At 40.5% G+C, this 23,820-nt stretch overlaps 1 protein-coding gene across 1 annotated transcript in view; it reads right to left on the bottom strand.

Moving 5' to 3' along the window:
- Positions 1-23,820, bottom strand: part of LOC150083287 (lipid storage droplets surface-binding protein 2-like) — a 143,227-nt gene that overhangs the window by 99,678 nt on the left and 19,729 nt on the right. The window contains exon 3 of the mRNA XM_090378464.1: positions 20,466-20,548. Within this exon, the coding sequence (XP_090234590.1) occupies positions 20,466-20,548 (83 nt within the window). The remainder of the gene's footprint in view (positions 1-20,465; positions 20,549-23,820) is intronic.

Genomic DNA, 23,820 nt, shown 5'->3' with positions numbered 1-23,820 from the left:
GACGAAAATCACATCTATTCTACTAAAAGGAACCCTGCAAATACGGCGTCCACCCCAAATTAAAATAGAAGGTGTGACCATTAAACTTGCCAACCAAATGAAATATCTAGGAGTTATCCTAGACAAAAACTTATCCTTTCAACCTCACCTACAATATATAAGGACGAAGATAAGACGTTACTCGGCACTGGTGGCGAGGGTTACGAGAAAAGACTGGGGATTAAAAAAAACAGTACTAATGTTGTATTATAAGGCAACCTTCATCCCTGCGATAACTTATGCTGCTGCAGTGTGGTACAGCAAAACGACGCTTGCAGTCAATAGGAGAACTCTGGATACGATACAAAGGACCATTTTACTAACAACCACACGAGCATGCAGAACAGTAAGCACACCAGCGTTGCAGGTGCTTGCTGGAGCGCTCCCCCTCGATTTGGAGACTGTAAAAGCTGGCTTGCTCTTCCTGCATGCCAGGGGGGTTGCTGCCACCTTCCAGGATTTCATAATTGACCCAGCGAGTAGTACAAAAACAGAAAAAGTCCGATTACAGGCTTACCTACTTCGGGAGTGGCAACAAAGATGGACCGATACAACAAAAGGAGAAATCACAAGAAAATTCCTTCCCAACCTCAGCAAAATATATCCCAAGCAACCAGCCTGGTACTTTCCGGGGAAGCATTTGACTTCGCTCCTTACTGGTCATGGTCCCTTTAAGGAGAAGCTGCTTGGGTTCTGCCTTGTTGAGGACCCCAACTGCACATGTGGGGAGATCGAGAACTGGAACCACTTGGTCTACGACTGCCCAGAATACGAAGATCTCAGAGGCATCCTGATCACAAAGATACACTACCTTCCGAAAGGACTGGAATCCCACTTCATTGACACAGAAGAGGAATACAGAGCACTTTCTCAATATGCGCAGGACCTCTTCGAGAGGAGAAAACTGCTAATTACAATAAATCGTGTCTGAAGAAAGATCACCACAAGTTAAACTGTACAAGACCATAAAATACTATCCAACAGAGTTACTACAGAGAAAAACCTTGAGACAAGTGAGTGAAAAACACAAGGACAGAGCTAACCCCATGAGCGACTGGACTGAAATCGACTCAATATTGAAGAAAAGAGACTTAACGCAGCACAGCTGCCAAACGCCATTTGGCGACTTGAAGAGGGCACCATAGCCTCCTTCATCTTTAATACCCATATCCCCAGTGGGGGGGAGAGACGGTCTTACTGTCTCATCCCCTTCTCGCCATTACCACTTTCCCTTCTGGTGGGGCATGGGCATGCCCCACTGTGACTTGGAGTTGCCTCCTCTCTCGACTCCATACTTCTGTCTTTTCCCCCCAGACTTCAGTCTCCCCACCCACTCTACCTGCACATACGCAAGCGAATGCCCTACACATCGGAATTGATTTAATCATCTCCAAATTACGTTTTTCGCCCATACACTCGGCGTTTCAAAAATTTAGCGTTATTCCCCATAGAATTTACCAAAAAAAAAAAATAAAAAAAAAATATATATATATATATATCTTAGTTTATTTTTTAACTTTCTTTTCCTCTTTTTTTTTTTTTTTAGGTCCTAGCCGCCGAAATCTCAGGAAATTAAGCGGCAGGACCTGCCAGAGTAAATCTTAGTCTACTGGTGTTTCCTGGTCTGCCTCCACGGGGCGAAAGTGGGGCAACGTTGGGCCTCAGTAGGGGTCCAGCGGATAAACGACCAGATGAACAACGGTACATGACATTACACATATACAATATCCATACACTTTTAAATCTCTGGCATTTCCCAGCGAACTGGTTCACTCACAATGAAAACAACGCGGAGATGGGGGAAACCCCTGGTGCCGTTTGACCCTAAAGACACTTTACACTTTAAACACCATCTCCCTCAACAGTTAAGGACCACGCATCTTGCTGAACAGCTTAAACTACAGCGTTTACCAGACATCATTGCCTGGAAACGATTGATAATCACGATGAAGAACGGGGGGGGGGGTGATCTCATTATCTTGCTTCTGGCTGCTATGTGCGTGGAACATCCCGCCACCTGCCTTAAGATGTACAGACTTAAGAGGCACGAAATCCTTAAGGATGAAAGCCCACAGACTGAAGATGGACGATAGGTTCATTCATACCAGCCAGAGCGTTGCAGTCAATTCACAGCTTAACACATACGGGAATTGATCTTAAAAAGCTTGTAGAAGATCCGAACTATGGAAGACAAACTGCAATGCGGTTCGCTGAGACTACTGTTATTATTATTATTACAATTAGCCATATGGTACAAGGAGGCCTGAGGCTTTTGCTGCACCAGCCAAAAAATAAAATAAAATAAAATAAAATTCTGAGTTACCCGAAGAGAGAGAGAGAGAGAGAGAGAGAGAGAGAGAGAGAGAGAGAGAGAGAGAGAGAGAGAGAGAGAGAGAGAAGTAGAAGGGAATCACCAAGAAAGGGAAGATTGATGATATCCAGTTTAGGACCCTGGGTTTGCCAAGCCCATACTCACCATACTACGCCCCGGGTGCCTGGAAGTTGCGCATTTCTGTCAAGAACTGTGTGTACTTATTTGAACAAGTGTATATCTCGCTCAGAGATGTTAAGTGGATGTGACGTTAAGCATTTCTGTCTAGAGGTATTTCTGACTCTTGACAGAAATGTAATGATGAGCCATTCTTTTTATTTTTTGGCTTTTCTTGTATATTTTAGCTATTCTCGTATAATTTAGCTATTCTTGTACATTTTAACTATTCTTTTATATTTTCTATCCAACTAAGAAATGCTGTTCAAGGTTTAGACCTAAATGAATGTCAGATGAACTAATGAGGCTCGTGGCAGAGAAGAAAAATGCATGGGATGCATATAAAGTATCAGGTGACACTGAAGCCTATGGTAGATATAAACTAGTCTGTAATCAAGTCACAAAGGTGGTTAAACAGGCGAAGGCAGATTACGAGAAATCCTTGGCAAAGGATGCAAAGAAAAACAGCAAAGAGTTCTTTACTTACGTAAACTCTAGAAGGAAGGGGATAAATCAGATTGGACCACTTAATATAGATGGGTTGACTATCGATGATCATGCTTAGGTAGCTGATAAACTGAATGAGTATTTTGCATCTACATTCACACATGAGGAGTTATTCAATGAGAGGAGTGCCAGAACTTTATCAAAATCTAAGAGAGCTAAGTGATTTTGTAATAACTGACAGCAAATCGGAGGTGAAATTGTTGAAGTTAAACATAAAAAAAGCACCTAGGGTAGACGGGATCTATCCAGTTATATTAAAGGAGGCAACAAAATGTGGCCCATTGTTGTTTTGTATATTTATCAATGATATTGATGAAGGTATGATAGGTTTAATGTCCAAGTTTACAGATGATACAAAGGTTGCCAGGGTTGTTAACGACAGTAAAGACAGTATGCTACTGCAACTGGATCTAGATATGTTGGGCAAATGGGCTGAGAAGTGGCAACTGAAAGTTTAACATTGACAAATGCAAAGTACTGCATTTGGGTAGCAATAACCGAAGAGAAACGTACCAACTGTGTGTTGTACCAACGCAGGGAAGTGGAAAGTGAAAAAGATCTGGGGGTAATTATGCAGTCAAATATGACGTTCGCTGAACAGTGCACACGGGCTGCCAGGGCAGGTCATGGAGTATTGTCAATGATATATAGGGATTTTGCTAGCAGGGACAGGGAGGTGATTATCCCGTTATACAAGCACACCTAGAGTAGTGTGTACAGGTCTGGAGGCCTCATTTTAGGAAAGATGTAGAGTTGCTAGAACGAGTACAAAGAAAGGCAATAAGATTGGTGAGGGGAACAAAAGGGTGCTCTTACCAAGAAAGGCTTAAGTTCTGCAAATTGCAGCGCCTGGAGAGTACGTAGGCACCTGCGAGGTGATGTGATTGAGGTGTATAAGGCCTTGAATGGGATTCTTCCTCTTGCTCAGATTAAGAACCCGCGGGGTCACAGATTCAAATTGAGGAAAGCCAGTTGTAGAATAAATGTGCGCAAATTTGTTTTTAGCCAGCGGGTAGTTGATTGGTGGAACAGACTTCCATATTTTATTGTGGAAGTTGATAGCCTAAATAAATTTAAGGCTGAGCTGGGCAGGCATTTGGAACGAATGGAGGGCTGAAATGGGAGGGGTTTTTTTTTTTTTTTTTTTGGCTGATGATGAATAAGCTTGCTTTCTTGCATCGTATGCCTCTATTAATGCTAATACTAATTTCATTTTATGTCAATCCCCTGGCATTTTCTGCCGTGAAGGGAATTTGTCATGTACCATTATAACACTATATATTTGGTAGAACAAATAAAGATTTATTTATTTATTTATTTCAATACATCGGATGAAGCCGGTACATCAACCCTTCACGTCACGCCGCCAATGTGCAACACAGTGACTTGGAAAATGATGAAGAGAGTAATATTTTTGAAAATATTAGACAAGACAAGAAAGATAATGAAAATGATGGCCACGAACAAACAAATGACTGCCTAAGTGATGGTAATGGAAAATACGTGAGTTCAGAAACTCTTCCCTAGACTGATATTTTAAACGTCAATTTATCAGCTTGTTCCGCCACAGTATTAGGAGGGTTTGCCTATACGCAGACTGGGTGGTACTACGTATCTGAATGACCTGAAGTATATTTTGTGAAATTTCTTAAACCCGTTGCCATGCAGGCTGAAGAATATATGCATAATTTAGAAGAAAAATTTCCCCAGAAATTTTGAATGTTTATCTACCCTTCTTTCGCATTATCAACCAAGAACTCTATGCACAGAACGAGGAAAGAAAACTTAAAATTTGATCACTGAAAAATCAGATGACTGAACTGAAGAGCACTATGGCTCAAGCCAGCTTACAATGCCGCGAATGCCCTAAACCTGTGAACCTGGACGTGAAGATGATGGCGCTATACTTAATTGATGCAGAGAAAATACTCAGGCCCTTGCACCCTTCTCGGCTATTAATGCTGAAGTTTAAGTGGGACACAGACAAAAATATGCAGTTTTAAATATTCCTTCCGCCACTGCCTATCAGCGGAACGGAGAAACAAGAAGATTCATCAAGCAAATTCCTAACACAGATAATCATGAGCAACAGCCCCCCGATAAGATACATTAATCAAAGATCCAAGACCCATGCTACCCAAGCCTCTCCATCTCCCTTATCACAGGACCCATCTCCCTCTATACTCCGGCAATATGTGAGGCTGATATGGTGGCTGCTATATCCTGAGAATAGTCTCAGGCCTCTATATGCAGAAATTACATCAAACATAAACAGTTATACAAGAAAAACCTCATACTAGAAGACTTATGGAAGCGAGCAGAATTAGGAACAGAAAACTACCAAACTGCGAGCATCTTCCAAACCAAATGTTCACAATATCAGTATCGGAATAATAATTATAATCCACACTATACAATCTCCCAAACTACATTCTGGATGCAACACAGCACATGTAAACTTCTCAGCTGATGGTCGTTTGGTAAGGAGGTTCAATATTACAACCGTTAGGACTCAAGAGAAAATCTTTGTTACCAGGCTAGGGCCGAACGCATAGGAAAATTATATAAAAGCCACGTTTTCTCAAGGATACGCAGTTCGCACTGAAGTCAGACAGTTGAAAACAAGGCACCGTTCATATTCGTCATTTGTGCTTACTTTCTTCCCTTATAACGTAAATGTGATCGTTGAATACAATAATTGGCCACTGAGTACACCAGTTAAAAGATTTTAAGAACACGTGCAGAGATCAGGATGCATGCATCAACCTATATAGCAACTAAAGGAAGAGAACGCTCCTTCTGCAGAGAAACAGGCCATATGCTGTTTTATTCAATGTTAGAAGTGTTGCTAACAAACTGCATACATTACAGACCTTCCTAAACCTTAAAGAATACGACTTTATTTGTATAATGGAAACACGGGTAAATCATAACAGACAACTGGGTCTGCAGTTCATTCTTCTAGTTAGCATTAGCATTAGCAGTGGCATATGATGCAAGAAAGCATTAGCCAAAAAAAAAATAAAAATCACATTTCATCTATCCATTCCCTCCAATAGTTTATCTAGTTCTTCCTTGAATTTATTTAAGCTATCAACTTCCACAACAACAGATGAAAGTTTATCCAGCAATTAATCACTTGCTGGCTGAAGGCAAAATTCATACATCTATTCTGCAACCGTCCTTCCTCAATTTGAATTTATAACCCCTCATTGCATAATTTGAGCAAGAGGAAGAATCACATCAGCATTGAGCTTGCTCAAATCATTCAAAACCTTAAACATCTCAATCAGTTCACCTTGTAGACGCCTAGTCTCCAGATGTCGCAATTTTCAGAATAGAAGCCTTTCTTGGTAAGAAAAGCTTCAGTTCTGTAGATCTCGTTGTCTTTCTCCGTACTCGTTCCAGCAGCTCTACATCCTTCCTAAAAGTTAGTCTACAGACCTGTATACACTACTCAAGATAGGGCCTGACATACAATGGGATAATTACATACCTTATACAATGGGATAATCTCCTGGCAATCTGGCTGCATTGCTCAGAGAACTTCACATCTGACACAAAATTACTTCCAGATCTCTTTCATTTCCCTCTAACCTGAGTGTAGTACCACTCAGGTTAGAGGTTGGTACGTAAATCTGGGATTATTGCTACCCATATGCAGTACTTTGCATTTGTCAATGTTAAACGTCAGTTGCCATTTCTAAGCCCATCAGCCTAACTTTTATAGATCCTGCTGTAGTAGCATACTGTCATTATCCACTTTGCCAACCTTTTTATCATCTGCAAACTTATATATTACGCCTCATACGCCCTCATCAGTATCACTGATAAATATAGAAAACAACAATGCACCCAACACCGAACCCTGGGGGGAATTACAATAATAACATTAGTCCACGAAGAGTACTGTCTATTAATAACCACTCTGTCTTCTTCCACTCAACCATCCATCCAGTCCCTTTGTGACCACATCGTAGTATCCAATCAAATTGGTCAGACAAGATTTCTCCTTAACAAACCCATGCTGTGTCTGAAGTACAACCGCAGTCTAGATGATCCTGCATTACAGTACTTCTTTATCCAGTGATTCCATTATTTTCCCTGCACAAAAATTAAACGAACGGGTCTTTAATTACTCGTGTCACCCTTTGATTCCCCTTTGTGAACTGGGGATACATTCGCACATCTTGATAAATATTGAAAACAGCAATGGGCCCAGCACTGAACCCTGGGGAACTCCACTAATAACATTAGTCCACGAAGAACAGTGCCCACTGATAACCACTTCCTGTCTTCTGCCACTTAACCATCGCTTTATCCATAGCAGTAAATTGCCCTTAATGCCACATTGCTTGAGTTTATACAACAGTCTTTTATGTGCAATAGTATCAAAAGACTTCCTGAAATCCAAGTACTGTATATGATTTCAAATTATTTTTTGATTTCAGTTCCGTGGTCACTGCATCACAGTAACCTATCAAATTAGTTCGACAAGACTGTCCCTTAACAAATCCATGCTGTGACTGCAGTGTAACCGGAATCCTGTCCAGGTTGTCCTGCATTACTTCTTTAACCAGTGATTCCATTATTTTCTCTGGAACAGATGCTACACTAACAGGTCTGTAATTACTTTTTGTCAGCCTATGATCTCCCTTTGTGAATTGGTGATACATTCGGATATCTCCAGACCGCGGGTACTTCCCCTGAATCCAAGGATGCTCTCATAATTATGGTTAAGGATTTGCTTACTTCCTTTGCTGTTTCTCTTAATATAACTGGATAGATCTCATCCACCTCAAGTGCCTTTCTTACGTTTAACTTCAACAATATATCTTCCACTTTCCTCTCACTTATTACAAAATCACTTCGTTCCCTGTTAGAGTTTGATAAATATCTGGCCTCCACTTCCCTAAAGAATTCCTCATATGTGAATACAGATGAAAAATACTCATCAGTTTGTCAGCAGCCTGGGCAGGATCGACAGTCGAACCATTGATATTAAGTGGACCAATTTGATTATCTCCTTCTAGAGTTTACATTAGTGAAGAAGTCTTTGCTTTTTTCTTTGCATCCTTCGCTTGCCTAACTTCCTTTGTGACTTGATTACAGACTAGATTATATCTACCATAGGCTTTTCAGTTGCCTGATAATTTATATGCATCCCATGAATTTTTTTTCTCTGCCGAAAGTCCCTTTAGTTTACTTGACATCCATTTAGGCCTAAACCTTGAACAGTATTTCTTAGTTGGTATAAAAAACCTAGTAGCTTCCATGATTATTTCCTTGAACGCTTCCCATTTAGAATTTGCTGATGGTAACATTATCAGTTAGTCCTACTGTATAGAATTTAAAAACTGTCTGAGACCACTGTAGCCACCTTTACGAAAGCAAAATCCCTTCCTTTTACCGTTGATGGTGATTATATCTTTAAATAAATCCCAAATCAATACACTGAGATCACTGCCACCTAGTGGTTTCTTTATCTGCAGATTCTTAATGCGTGAATAATCACTGTAACCACTGCTGATAATCAGATCAAGAGTATTACTCCCTCTCTGAAATACTGCAGTAGAAAACAGTCATCCAATAAATGCACAAGTCTTGCTAATGTGTCAGTGACCAAGCCACAAGTTCCAATCAATATCTGGGCAGTTAAAATCGGCTAAACGGGTGTCTATAAGATTCTGTGGCAACAAATCCCATTCTTCCACCAGCGCTGACCTTAGCTCACCAAGTGACCGAGCGAACTTGTGTGGGACGATCGAGTTTAAGTCTGGTGATCGTGCTGGCCACGGCAAAGTATTCAAAGTATTTTATTAAATTTTTGCGGGCTACAGGGTTTCTCCTATTCGCTGCTAAAAAGGTAACAGTATACGTTGTGTACAGTTTAAAGCAACTATATACAATGATAATGATACATAAAGGTTATTTACAATGATAATGATACATAAAGGTTATTTACAATGATAATGATACATAAAGGCTATTTATAATGATAATGATACAAAATAAACACTGGGCTTCGGAGTCCAGCAGACTGATCAATACATCAATGGTTAGAGAATCCAAAAACGGAAACAGTCTACAAACAAGCCAAAGTGATTAGTGCCCAACAACCAGCTGAGGGTAACAAAGATTTATACTTCAAAAGAGTAGTTATAATTTCTGGTTTCCAAAACAATAGAAAGGGCTGTAAACCCTTCCATCTAAAATTCAAAAAACCCAGTAAAGTCTTTCCAACCAACCGACAGACGGCGGTCTTTTACTGTCAATTAACATTAAGTTAGTATTTTACTGAACCTCAGGAGTAAGAATTCTTTACCTCCGTTTAAACATTTTCTCCTCATAGGTGGATAAGGCAGCATAATACTTAGAACAGTTAACTAATGTTGGCAGTTCAGAGCAATCGAATACATTTGTGAGAAGTTGAAAGTCCAGTCTTAAATCATACAGAGGACAATGAAAGACGAGACGATCAACAGTTTCTTGAGCACCACAACTGCAAAGAGGAGTGTTACTTAAACGCAATGAGAACAATTTAGAGTTAAGACTGTCACGACCGGTATATAGAAACGTAACATATAAGTCAGGATTGAACCAGTCCATTTTCTTATCATAATCATCAACCTCGGGAAAAAACCTAAAGGTCATCCTACCCAAGGTAGAAGTAGAGCAAGTATTTTGCCACGCTCTACAAGATTCATTTCTCATTCTTTTAATGTCTACATTTTCTTGTAAGTCACTATTATAAGTAAAACCATTTACAACCGCAGGAACATTTTTTCTTCTACAATATAAAAGATAATGTAACATTACTTCATATTGGATTGGCAATCGATGACTGAGGACCTGTAGAGCAGCTGTAAAAACAGTTCGACAAGCTCTACTTACAGCGAGAAGAAGAAATCTTTCTGCTTGAGTAAGATATTTTTGAACAAGGGAATTACCAATTCTATATCCCCAGGCCCCAGCTGCATAACACACAATTGGTATAAATATACAAGAGTAGTATAATTTAATAGATTTCTTTACACCAAAAGTACTCTTGGTAATTTTAATAATTTTATAGGTTATAGCTTTTATTTTCTGAAGTACATATTTTGCATGATAATTAAAATTAATTTTGTCATTCAAATAAATTCCTAAGTATTTATTCTGTCTAGTACTCCTAATTATGTCTCTTTAGCTTAATAACAGGTGGTGTATTTACATCAAGGAAGCCATTTAGCAACATTTGTTTTGTTTTATTAGTCGAGATTTGAAGTCTATGTGTTTGACACCAGATAGTCAAGGCCTCGAGAACTTAATTTGCTCTGTGCTCAAGCTCCCGACAGGAATTACCAAAAATCAGAATAACAAGGTCATCTGCGTAAGGAGCTGAAGGATGTCGTCTCGATCAACCGAGAGCTGGCCAGGGCAGTCGAATATCTTTAGTTTCGAGATATTCCTCTACCACTTTAGCTCTATGTGCAGTGGCGTTGTTGTGCATGAAAAGAAAATCTGCACCAACCGCATCCCTAAAATGTCGCACACAGAGTTCGAGGACCTGTTCTGAGCAGGTAGTTTCCCTATCAAAAACATGAAGAGGGGTACGAACGTTGATCGTTGTTCCGCCCAATACGAACAACGCCTCCACCGTAAGTGTCCCTTTTTCTGATGTTGGAGGGATGGTACTGCATTCCTCGTTGTTTCCAGATGAAATAACCTTTAGAATCTTTGTAGGCTAAAACGGGATACATCAGAGAACAGAACTGTACTACATTTATCAGGGCTCCAACTCGCTTGGCCAGTTCAAGGCACTAGTTTCGACGATCTCTACGGTGGTTTAGCATTAATGGGATATAAAAACACTGGCTTCCTTGCCTAGAGTCCACTCGAATTGAGTCTTCTTAACACAGTCTGGTTGAAATGTATTCACCTGTGGCCGCAGCAACTTCAAGATACAGTTGATAACAGGACATCATTGGGTTCCGTCTTGCTGTTAGAACCAGACAGCAGTATGTTATGGTTGATGTGGCCTCCGGGCGACCTTGGCCAGCTCTTCTTCTAATGGTTCCTGTTTCCTGAAACTGTTTCCATAGTGCCGAAACGACACTGTGTGACACATTAAGCTAACGTGCGACCTCCGCCTGCAACTGGCCAGCTTAAAATCATCCAATATCCCGCCATTTTAAAATAATCATCTAAACGACGATGACTTATCATCCTTAGTACTGGAGAGGTGACTATCCCACTGAGCAAGCCAAAAAAAGGAATGAGATGATGTCGTGATCAGTGTTTTTATAGGCATGAATAAAATGCATAATGTGCGCCTCTGTAAGGTGGTAGATCGATTTCTATTGGATACTCGGAATTTGAACCAGTCCATTTGAACCAGAATAAATACATCTACAGGAGATTGTGGATGTTTCCAGGTCATGGAGTCTTGTTTGCCCTCCATGGTAAAGTGATGAACCCACGTTTCGTCTGCTGTGACTATGCGAGCGAGAAAATCCTCTCCTTAGTCGCTGTATCGCAACAGGTTCTCCAGACACTCCCCCATGCGTTTTGCTTTGTCCTCCTCTGGGGGTACGCAGCGGGTGCCCCAGAGGAGGAGGACAAAGGGGCACCCAGCGGCAGCACACCTTTCGAAAGCCAAGGACATCGTGAACAATTTCGTGAACAGTCGACTTACTCACGTTCACTATTTGTGCAATTTCACGCAGTTTCACTCGCCTGTTTTCAAGAACGATGCCCTTAATGCGCGAAATGGTGCCTTCTGTCTTGCTTGATGAAGGCCTGCCCACCCGATGTCAATCTTCAATGTCAACACGCCCGCTTTAAATTCGTTGCACCAAAAACACACCTGCTTCTTTGTCATCACCTTTTCGACATAGACGGCAACCAGTTTATGGTGAACGTCACTTGGTGAAGACCCTTTTGCTTACAAAAAAAAAGCGAATAACTTCACGAACAACTGTTTTGGACCACACTCTCACGGTAGCCGCCAATTTGCAACTGGAATCTGCTGTGAGACGACAGTACCGCAACACTGCACCGGCGGTCTTTTTGAACGTTATTAACGGGTCTATCTGTCCACCGCGTTTCATCCCATTCCCTTTCACCATTATTAGGAAAAAAAGTGTTACCTTACTTTTTTTTTTTTTATTATTATTTTTTTATTTATTTATTTTATTTTTATTTTATTTTTTATTTTTTTTATTTATTTATTATTATTTTTTATTTATTTATTATTTATTTTTTTTTCCCTCTCCTCGCCTCTCCATGTCGTGGGGCATGGGTATGCCCCACTTAAAATGGGGGATCACCTTCCTATCCGACCCCCCTCTTCTTCCTATTTCATCCCCCCATCTAGACCCTCCCTCCCATTACTTTCTCTTGTACAGCGATTGCCCCACATGTCCAAATTTAAATCACATCAAATTTTGCCCGACCTTTTAGGCTCTCTAGAAATAGTTCTTTCAGCGTAAAACACCACGCAGCGCTTTCTAAATGCAATTTTACTTAAATCAACAACGATAACTCCAACCTTTATTTTAGGTCCTAGTCACCGAAATCCCAGGAAAGTAAGTGGCAGGATCTGCCAGAGTATAATTAGTCTCTTGGTACACCCGGTCGGCGTCCCCGTCGCTAGGTATGGTAACGCCGGGTCCCACTGGGGGCCCGGCGGCCAACAGGCCGGATGAACAATGGGCACAACAAACTACATACCACATGACCCATACATTATTTTTAAACCTCTGGCATCGATAGGGTACTGTCACTCGATACATAGAACATACGCGGAGATGGGAGAAATCCCCGGAGCCGTCAGACCCTCAACATACCTATACCTTACTTGGCGAGTGGGATGCCAGGCAACCTCTATCGAGTAGTCCAAAGCTACCTCTCCAGTAGACTCATCATGGTGAATGCCCCATATAAAATACTCACCAGAAAAATCAACAGAGGCTGTCCACAAGGCTCCGTTTTAGGACCTACGTTATGGAACATCGTCTTGGATGAATTCCTAAATACCGATATTGGAGAGGCGTCTTCACAAGCCTTTGCAGACGACCTCATCCTGATGATAGAGGCAAACAGCAGAATCCAGTTGGAAAGAAAGGCAAATCATGCCCTTGAAATCCTGCAAGAGTGGACCAATATCCACTTCCTTAGGATCTCTGCAACCAAAACGGACTCTATTCTCCTCAAGGGTGCCCTAGATTACAGGAGACCCCCACAGATTAAGATTGCTGGTATCACACTACGACTGTCCAAGGAACTACGGCGGTCCAGTATTACCTGGGAGTAATACTGGACTGCACTCTCTCCTTCCAGGCACACTTGAAATACATCCGTAAGAAGATACGAGGCTATACAGCCCTTGTTACCAGAGTAGCAAAAAGGGACTGGGGATTGAAAAAGAAGACCCTCAAGCTGTTTTACAAAGCCGCCTTCCTGCCGATAGCTACCTATGCTTCCGGAGCATGGTACCCCAAAGTCACCATGGCTGTAAATCGCAGAATCCTCGACTCTATCCATAGAGCCATGCTGCTTGCTATAACCCGGGCCTGCAGAACAGTTAGCACCCACACGCTGCAGGTGCTGGCGGGAACCCTACCTTTAGACCTCGAAGTAGCTAAATGTGGAGTATTATACGAACTCTCCAAGGGAAGAGCCTGCACCTTCGTCGGCTTCGACGCAGATCCTACCACACACCGTTTGACTGAGAAAAAGAGACTTACAAATCATCTCATGCAAACCTGGCAAACCAGATGGGAGAATTCCCCAAAGGGAGAAGTCACCAAACGATTCTTCCCCAACGTTGGCAAACTCTATCCAATGGCTCCAGCATGGTTCACGCCGGGACTCCACACGACCTTCCTGCTAACAGAACATGGTGCCTTTAAGGCCAAACTTACAGCCCTGGGCATTACAGATGACCCTACTTGCTTCTGTGGAGAGCTGGCACCATATTATGCATGAATGCCAGCTTTATGATGACCTCCGCTGCCAGCTCATCAGCTGGATCATCTTTTTGCCCAGAGATAGAGAACAACACCTCCTGGATGGGAGGCAGGAATATATTGCCTTCTCAAAGTTCGCTGAAGCCTTGTACAGAAGAAGACGGGACCTAAATGCACACTAGCCACATAATGGCTAGAAGCCAAAATGTGCATAACACCAAAGATGACCTACCAAGAAACAATGAAGATAGACAAAAAATCTGAATGAAGGATGAATAGCAGCTGTTCTGGCGGCCTGAGCCAAGCACTAGCCTGGCTCTCCTTTAATACCCCTTCCTGGCAGGAGGACGAGACGACCAGTCGCCTCGCTCCCCTGCTACCCCACCTTTCCTTCTGGTGAGGCATGGGCATGCCTCACTGACCACCTGGGGGAATCTCTTCTGTGTCCCCCATACTTCTGCCTTTTCCCCCCAACTTTCTTCCTCCCCTCCCCCACTCTATCTATACACAACGCGAGCACCCTACACTCTAAATTTAATCTAGCCCAAAAATAATCTTCGCCCAGTCTCGGCCTAATTATCCTACGCACTGCCCTACTCCTGCCATATGAATGCATGCACACGTGCTGTATGCAAACATCCAAAGTAATTACGATTGCATGGATGCGTATATATTATATACCACTGTTGTGTATATGTGCATATATGTGTATGTGTATGTGCTTGTATGTGTACGTGTACATAAGTTTTTTTTTTTTTTTTTTTTAGGTCCTAGCCGCCGAAATCTCGGGAAATTAAGCGGCAGGACCTGCCAGAGTAAATTTTAGTCTACTGGTGTTTCCTGGTCTGCCTCCACGGGGCGAAGGTGGGGCAACGCTGGGCTCCAGCAGGGCTCCAGCGGCTAAATGACCAGATGACCAACGGTACACGACATTACACAGGTACAATACCCACACACTTTTAAACCTCTGGCATTCCCAGGAAACTGGTACACCCACAAAGAAAGCAACGCGGAGATGGGGGAAACCCCTGGTGCCGCATGACAACAATATACCTTACACCTTACTTTTCGGAACTGTAGGTGGCGTGGACACGGTTAAGCGGTTGTTTTAAGTGCTCCTGATTGTCACTCGATTTTTCTATTATACATGATGTTTAAAGGTTCTCACATGTTACAGTGCAACGGCCAAATGGTTCTACCTCTCCCAAGGTGATACTCCCGGATCCGTTTATTCTAACGCTTTCAAATTGTGTGTAAGTTTAATCGAACCAGGCACGTTCTGCAGGCGAAGATCGACATTTTCAACAGTTCGGATTTCTGCCTACTGGATTGCAGCCCCAGTCAAGGTCAGAGAGTAGGGTGAAGCGACATACAGCTTAGTCACAAAGCCCTTGCACTGTGTCTAATGGAAAAGGCGGCTTCGTGTTCCTGGAAAGCTTTGACGAGCCTCCCCCATACAAATTTCTGTCGTCCAAAATGTCGGATTATAGTGCTTCAATAGCCGAGTTGTCTGGTGAATTGACTTTTTCTGAAGTTCCAGACACCAGTTTCAAGGAACCTCTAGCTATGACGAAAAAACACTGGAAGACAAATTTCCCCCATAAAAGGACCTTTAAATTCTACTCATACGTTATTAGTTTTTTTCAGGGGGGACAACTTTCAACAAATTTCTACTTTTAACCCTAACTTTCAAGTTAGGGTTAAAAGTAGGGTTAAAAAAGAAAGGGACCGGCCAAGGTTAATGATTCTCAAGATTGTGAACAAACTGGTAGTGCAGCTATTCTTGACTATCTTTTTGGATTAAAAGCAAATATGCTTGATGTTTTTATAGAGGGCTTTACTGTGACACCTCTTATGTTTGTAGAGATGTCCAAAAATTGGAACAATATGGAAAGGTTAGTGATAGATCTAACTATAGAGAATGAAAAGTTGAGAACAAAATTAAATTATCTTAAAGTTGAGAGGAAACAACAAAATGTCTTCCCAACCATTTCGGCTCCCACCTATGCAGATGTGGTTGCCTTAGTTGCCTGACAAACAATCTCAGAGTATTGTTAATTTACCGGATGTTCAAACAAAGTACGTACTCATAGTTAAAGCAAATGCAGATAGTAATTGTAAAACTAGTGAGGAAGTTAAAGCTGAAATTTCTAAAAGTCTTAAACTTGAATTTAAAAAATTAAAGATTAAATCAATAAGAAAAATAAGAGAAAAGGGAGTTCTAATCGAAACTGACAACAGCAAGGATCTAAATAAACTTAAATCCTGCCCTAAGTTCAAGGAGTTAAAATTTTCTGTGGATTCCCCTAAAAAATTAAATCCAGCTGTCATAATATATGACATACCTAAATATGTCAATGACTCTGATTTTCTGGAGGTCTTATTCAATAAAAACCTTGTGGATCATGGGATCTCCCAGGAAGATTTCGAGTCTGTTAAGGTTCGTTTTAAAATCAGGTCTCGGAACAAAAACAATCAACACTGGATTCTTGAGATCCCAAATAAAATTAGGAAAGTGTTTTTGGCTTCAAATTACGAGGTTTTTGTCGGATACTCGGCTAAAAACTGCCACCAGTCCGAGTTTACCTGTGGGCATTGCGGTGACCTGGGTCATCAAATTCAAGACTGTTCTAAAATGGAGGAACCTGTTGTTTGCCAAAATTGTCGGCTTAAGAAGAGGAATGCGGACCATTCCTTCAAGGACGTTAAGTTCCCTGAATTTGTAAAAGCCCAAGAGGTAACAAAAATTCGGACCGACTTTACCTAACTCTGGAATGTCTGGATTACTCTTACCTGATGTATTGATCAGTCGGCTGGACTCCGAAGCCCAGTATTTATTTATGTACCATCATTGTATATAGTCTTTTTATGTATAATTAATCATTGTACTTTTTATGTATAATTAATCATTTTAAATTGTACACAATGTATAGATTACTTTCAGCGGCAAATAGGGGGAACCCTGGAGCTCGCCAAAAAATAATAAAATACTTTGACTTGACTTGACCTTACTTTTCGGAAACATCTCGTATATCAAATATTCACCTTCGACAACACTGTTCTGCATAAAATATTCAAAAAAACATTTTGTTCTGTTAATTTTGTCGAGCGGTGAAGATATAAAAGCAATAAACAAAAAAGGATTAATTACAGTAAATGAAACAAAATTAAAAGCTAAAACACTTTTAACTTTTTACAATAACTGCCTTAGTCTAGAGCCCCTTCCCTCTGAATTACGGACCTTGGAGAAACTGGGCCACTGCACTCCGGCTTTGGGCGAAGACTATTTATTCATCCAACAAATATGCAACGTGACCGAAAAATACATGCAATTTACAGATATAGCATAGCGACACCTCATGGCCTTAGTTGCCTTTTTGATAAAACAAAAACAACGTCAAAACAACTTTATCGACCTAAGAATACCATTTATTAGGTGATAAAAAAATTTTGTCCGATTTTTAGGATTCCGCGGAACACCAGTGTTCCGTGAAAAATCGTAGTTAATAATTAAAAAAAAATAAAATTAAATAAATAAATTTTGCATATTTGTAGCGTACACCACTTTTGTATCATTATAATTTTTAACATTATTTTTTTTTTCGGTTATTATATATATATAATCTTTATTGTATACAAAAGTGGTATATACAATATACCCTTCAGAGCAGCAATGCCAGGGGTTTTACATTGGCTGGTGGACACCTTGGGTATATAAAAAAAAAGTAAAAGTGCAGCCATTATCAACCCACTGCAGAATGAAAGCCTCCTCAACAATTCATGCTGAGGGAAATGGACCATAATCTGCCACGCTGGTCCAGTGCGGATTTGCAGATCGACCGTATTCAGCAGTCAGGGACTTGAAACCCGGTCTACTCAAAGAGCGTATGCTACTGCACTCCCGGCCCTGACCACTCGGCTACGGAGGCCTTGGGTATATACTGACCTTAATATACTGGCCAATAATCAAACAGACCGCGGAACACTTTATTTTGGAGGGCTTTTGTATAGAAAAGTATGCGTAGAGGTAATGGCATCTACGAAAAAGAAGCAATGTAGTGATCTAATATGCCATTCGTATGCGATTTAGCCTGGAGTACACTGGTTGAAGAAGAGAGGGAAGCGAACCGACATCATAACTAAACTCACTTCCTTGTATATATATATATTTTTTTTTTGATAATTATCAGTATTTCGAAATATTAGTATTAAAATAAACGATTATGGATTTGTGGTTGAAAAAAGGAACTTTAAAAACGAGAAGCAAGTTCTTCTAGTATTGCAACTGTGGTCGACGAAAACGAACACAATATTGTCACACTTCAAAATGAGGATGAACAATATCAGCCTTTTGTTTCCCAAAAATCCGAAGTGAAAAAGCAGGAACCAACTAATAAAATGACCAAAACATGTATGATGACAGTTATTTGAATTTCGGCTTTACATGTGTTGGAAATAAAGATGCTCATGATGCACAGTGCGTCGTATGTAATAAAATATTAACAAACAGTTCTTTGATTCCCGCTAAACTTGTGTTCCGTAAATACATAAAAAAGTAAACTGCAGTCATTATCAACCCATTGTAGGATGGAAGCCTCCTCAACGATTCATGTTAAGGGAACGGGACCACAATTTGCCACGCTAGTCCAGGGTGAGTTGGCAAATGACCCGCTCCTGATCACTCGGCTATGGAGGCCAGTGTAAATATATGTGTTCCGTAAATATATTGTGAGATGAAAAGTGTTCCGTGACTAAAAAAGTTTGGGAAACGCTGAGCTATATAATCCACCAGACATACAGAAAAATAATCTGTTGGTGAAGGAGGGGCTTTGATTTGTGCAGCACTGTTTCACAAGATGAAAACTAATTATGTAATCGTTTTGTGGTGCTAAACATATATGCCATTTTTCGTCGCACATCAACAACTGGCCTAAAAATGGCTCTATTGGTGAAGCGAAATTTGCGATAAGCAAATTGATAGTCCCTGGAGTTTATTGTCGGCTGTGAATTACGTGGAACCCATACACTCAGTTTATAATGTCTTTCCCAGTCGATGTAAATGCAAACGAATAGTTTCATTGCTCACATTTCTGCTAGCACTTGACATGTTTTTGGCTTTAATCAGACTCAGTGGCGGCTTCAGTTCATCGCATCAATGGCGGTCGTCGTCCCTCACGAGGTGCGTCATCAAGTAACTCATCCAGATTAAATTGTTTGAACCATTTTTATGTCCAATCACCGTATGTTCACTGAATGCCGACCGTGCATATCTTTTTTTGGGCTCTTTATTCGTTGGTTGTTGTAAGGTAGGCGCATCCGCAACTTAGGCTATATTGCACCGTATGTAATATGTGTATAAATTGCGTGTGTTCTGTGGTCGACTTGCTGTTTTCTAGACGAAAAACCATGCTACCCTTGAGACCAACTAACTCAGCTACGTTGTGTAAAAGACCCATAAAAATTTCTCGCGTCATCGACGTGATTCGAACTGAGGTCTATTCTACCCAGTGTGCGAAGGACGGCGATTATACCAACTGTGCCACCCACGAGGGCTGGGCTCCTTGTGTAGCGTTTATGCCCAATTTATACTCAAAAGTAAACATACTCTAAAATAACCGTAATTGGAAAACGGCTATTTTTTCGCAACTTTTCACTATTTTACCAAACGGTATTTCACATTTCTCGGCATCAGCCTTTATTTCTAAATAATTTTCAGTATACTCAGATTTAGGCAGTTTGTCTAACACTAGTACAGTATACGAAAGAAATTAGAGTTACTACTACTACATACTAATATACGTAACCTACTTAAAGTAATCGCATAGCAGATAAAAATGCAATACAGTAATGTGTTGTAAAATCTGAATTCATTAAAAAAATTTATGATTTGTTAAGTTTCAGTTAACAAATTATCAGATTTAAAGCTTTTTCACATACGCACGTATATTATTATTATTTTTTTTTTTTTTAGGAAATATACATGAATAAATAATATAAAGAAATTTCTTTTTAAGAAATAAAAGAATTTATGGCAGTGACGCTGTTTAAATAATAATATCCATATCTCATCTAAGTGTGCTACTGTACCATTTTCAAAACTATTAAAGAGCATTAACTTTGAAAATATACATAAACTGAGGCTTAAACCTCTGGTTAAGAGATAAAAATACTTTAAAAAAATACTTTGTAATTTTTTTTTATATAAAGATAACAAATAGTATTCCTAAAATATAAAAAGAAAAAAACTAAATCTGTATGAGAAAAATATTTTAGTTTAACTAGTGACAGTTGCTAACATTTCTCTGGGTCATCTAAAATGTTTTTACGCGTCACTTGACACGCGTGTCAATGGTTCGACTTGGTCTATGGCCATCAGAATATTACTGCTAAACTATAAGAGTATGTCTACACATTAAGTTAAATTGAATTACTGTTTTGTTCTTTAAGCAAAAATTACGGAAAGGAGTAAAGACACTCACCTCTTCCGGAGTTCTTTTGATGATAGGAGCTTTTTCCTCCAAAGTTCCGAGTCCCCGGTAGGCTAGGCTATCCACCACTTGAACTAAAATAGATAAATCGTTCATTAATTAGCAGTGACGTTTTAATATTCACAATAATGTAATACTTCAAAATAACATTTATTATGAATGTTAAAATAAATAAATCATGGAAGAGTATAATAGAAAAACTAATTTTTTTATATATGTCATAAATAAATATTAATAAGTGGCTGCTGTAGCCACGTGGTCATACGCGAGAGCATTAGTATACGTATCTTGAAACAGGCCTATGGGGCTGGGAATTTCCATACTATAATAATTAATGATAGACACCAGCCAGGAATTAAACTAAAAATTTACTATACAATGAAATAATATACAATGAAATATGATGCAAATAAAATAAAACACTGATTAAATTATAGTTAAAATATAGTTAAAAACAATAAAATTAATTAAAATAAACTAGGTTAAAAGCGATAAAACAATACAATCTGGAGCTTTCGGAGAACTGCCGTCTCCTTCTTCAACAGCATACTACCAGTGCTAAAACACATCCTTAAGTAGCCGGTCCATGGCACTCATGCACGTGATCATCAGACACATGATCTACATTCTCCATGCGCGTATCGGAAATGGAAGTGGCTCGGGAGCGTGTCAAACAGAAACGGTCATCCCTTCTGAGGACAACTGCCTCAAACAGGGGGTGTAAACGGATCCCCCTGTCCCTATTAATAGTATTGTGACTGGATGAACCGATTCGCAAGCTCTCGAGCCACTTGCGTTCCCAAAATCCATGGGCGCGGTCGGTAATGACCGCGTCTTCAGGGGAGATCCGATGCTGCTTTTCCCAGAAATGCTCTGCCACAGCAGACCTCGCATAGTTAGCAGTCTTGATAGCGGTCGTGTGTTCCCCCAGACGGTCCTTTAAACGTCGGCCCGTTTCCCCCACATAACACTCCTCACAATCCGGGCACTTAATCTCGTAGACCACATTGCTAGTATGGTCCTGGGCTACGGGATCTTTAACTTGGGATATCACTGTGTGCAACCTCCGACCCGGAAGTTGCACACAGCGAGTCTGGCACTCCCGCAATGCCCGTACAATACGTTCTGAAAGGCCCGGATAGTAAGGAATGTATGCAGTAGCCACAGGGGCAGGCCACTCCCTACGATTGGACTCAACCCTATGAATATATTTGTCCAAGACCCTCTGGGGGTATCCACATTTCCTGAGGTCTGCCGTGACTTTGCAAAAATGACTTTGCAAGAAAAGGAAATAGAAATTTGCAAAGTCACGGCAGACCTCAGGAAATGTGGATACCCCCAGAGGGTCTTGGACAAATATATTCATAGGGTTGAGTCCAATCGTAGGGAGTGGCCTGCCCCTGTGGCTACTGCATACATTCCTTACTATCCGGGCCTTTCAGAACGTATTGTACGGGCATTGCGGGAGTGCCAGACTCGCTGTGTGCAACTTCCGGGTCGGAGGTTGCACACAGTGATATCCCAAGTTAAAGATCCCGTAGCCCAGGACCATACTAGCAATGTGGTCTACGAGATTAAGTGCCCGGATTGTGAGGAGTGTTATGTGGGGGAAACGGGCCGACGTTTAAAGGACCGTCTGGGGGAACACACGACCGCTATCAAGACTGCTAACTATGCGAGGTCTGCTGTGGCAGAGCATTTCTGGGAAAAGCAGCATCGGATCTCCCCTGAAGACGCGGTCATTACCGACCGCGCCCATGGATTTTGGGAACGCAAGTGGCTCGAGAGCTTGCGAATCGGTTCATCCAGTCACAATACTATTAATAGGGACAGGGGGATCCGTTTACACCCCCTGTTTGAGGCAGTTGTCCTCAGAAGGGATGACCGTTTCTGTTTGACACGCTCCCGAGCCACTTCCATTTCCGATACGCGCATGGAGAATGTAGATCATGTGTCTGATGATCACGTGCATGAGTGCCATGGACCGGCTACTTAAGGATGTGTTTTAGCACTGGTAGTATGCTGTTGAAGAAGGAGACGGCAGTTCTCCGAAAGCTCCAGATTGTATTGTTTTATCGCTTTTAACCTAGTTTATTTTAATTAATTTTATTATAGTATTAGTATACGTGTTTGAGTTCGCCGTGGTTCAAGCCTATATAACTGCTAATTACAGCGATGTTATTGTATTCTCTCTATTTTTTAAATTCCTCCGACCCTCTGTGATTGTCCCTAAGTATAAGCAGGAAATTTATTTATTCATTTTATATCCCCCGTATGAAAGAATAAAGTCCACAGTAAAATGCGTTTCTTCACATAAACTGTGTAATCAAAGATTTTAGTTTCAGTGCACACTACGTAAATTGTGAAAAACATCCTTAGTGCGTTCTTTGCTTCGATTAATACGATGAATGAAGACATCTTTAGACATGCTGAACTTGTGAAAAGCTTCGTGTCTTTTTTTTTGGTCAGGAAATTGAATAATTATGGGGATAAAACAGAACTTCATATGAATAACCACTTAAAAGTTACTACGCTTCCATCTAAGCATTACTTGGTCCTTTCAAAAGTCGTATAAAATTTCTGAGTATAGAAAACCTAATATATTACTTTCTGCGGCAAATGACAGTGGGACCTCGATTATCCGAGGTGGACAGGCCCAACACTATTTCGGATAACGGAACACTAGGCTAACAGAAACCAAAGTTTTCACCTTTTTATAGGGGTCTGGAATTGATTAATTACTGTAAGTATTTATTATATAGGGTAACTGCAATGAAAGAGTAAGCAAAACCAGAGTACTTCTTAAGTGTTTTTATTAAATAAACATTAGTAAAAAATAGCAGCAGTAAAAAAATATATATGCTATTATGCAGTATGCATTAATTAATTAATACTTTATTTTATTTTTCGTTGTTGTACTTCTCGAAAAAGCTTTGCAGAATGTCAAGCCGCAGACAAAATGTCGGTCACTGCCAATTACAAGTTCGAGAACATTCATAACTAATCAATCATCATTCTTCCCTTTCTTGGTGATTCCTTTACTTCTTTTTCTCTCTCACTCAGGGTAATACGGAATTTTTTTTTTTTTTTTTTTTTTTTTTTTGGCCGGTGCAGCATAAGTCTCAGGCTTCCTTGCAACATATGGCTAATAATAATAATAATAATAATTATTATTATTATTATTATTATTATTCAGTCTGTGGTTCTGTCTAGCACTGAACCCTCTATCCACCATGCTTAACGGCAGCAAGTATGGATATAACCTAAAAGAAGTAAGGAAGAACCTGTACACCCTCACCCACCTGATGTACATGGATGACATCAAGCTCTACGCGACAACTGAAAA

The sequence above is a fragment of the Mastigoproctus giganteus genome, chromosome 7 (assembly GCF_048544385.1).
Source record: "Mastigoproctus giganteus isolate SK-2022 chromosome 7, ASM4854438v1, whole genome shotgun sequence".
NCBI lineage: Eukaryota > Metazoa > Arthropoda > Arachnida > Uropygi > Thelyphonidae > Mastigoproctus > Mastigoproctus giganteus.
Note: the sequence above shows the minus strand (reverse complement) of the source record. Positions and strands in the feature narration are given on the sequence as shown.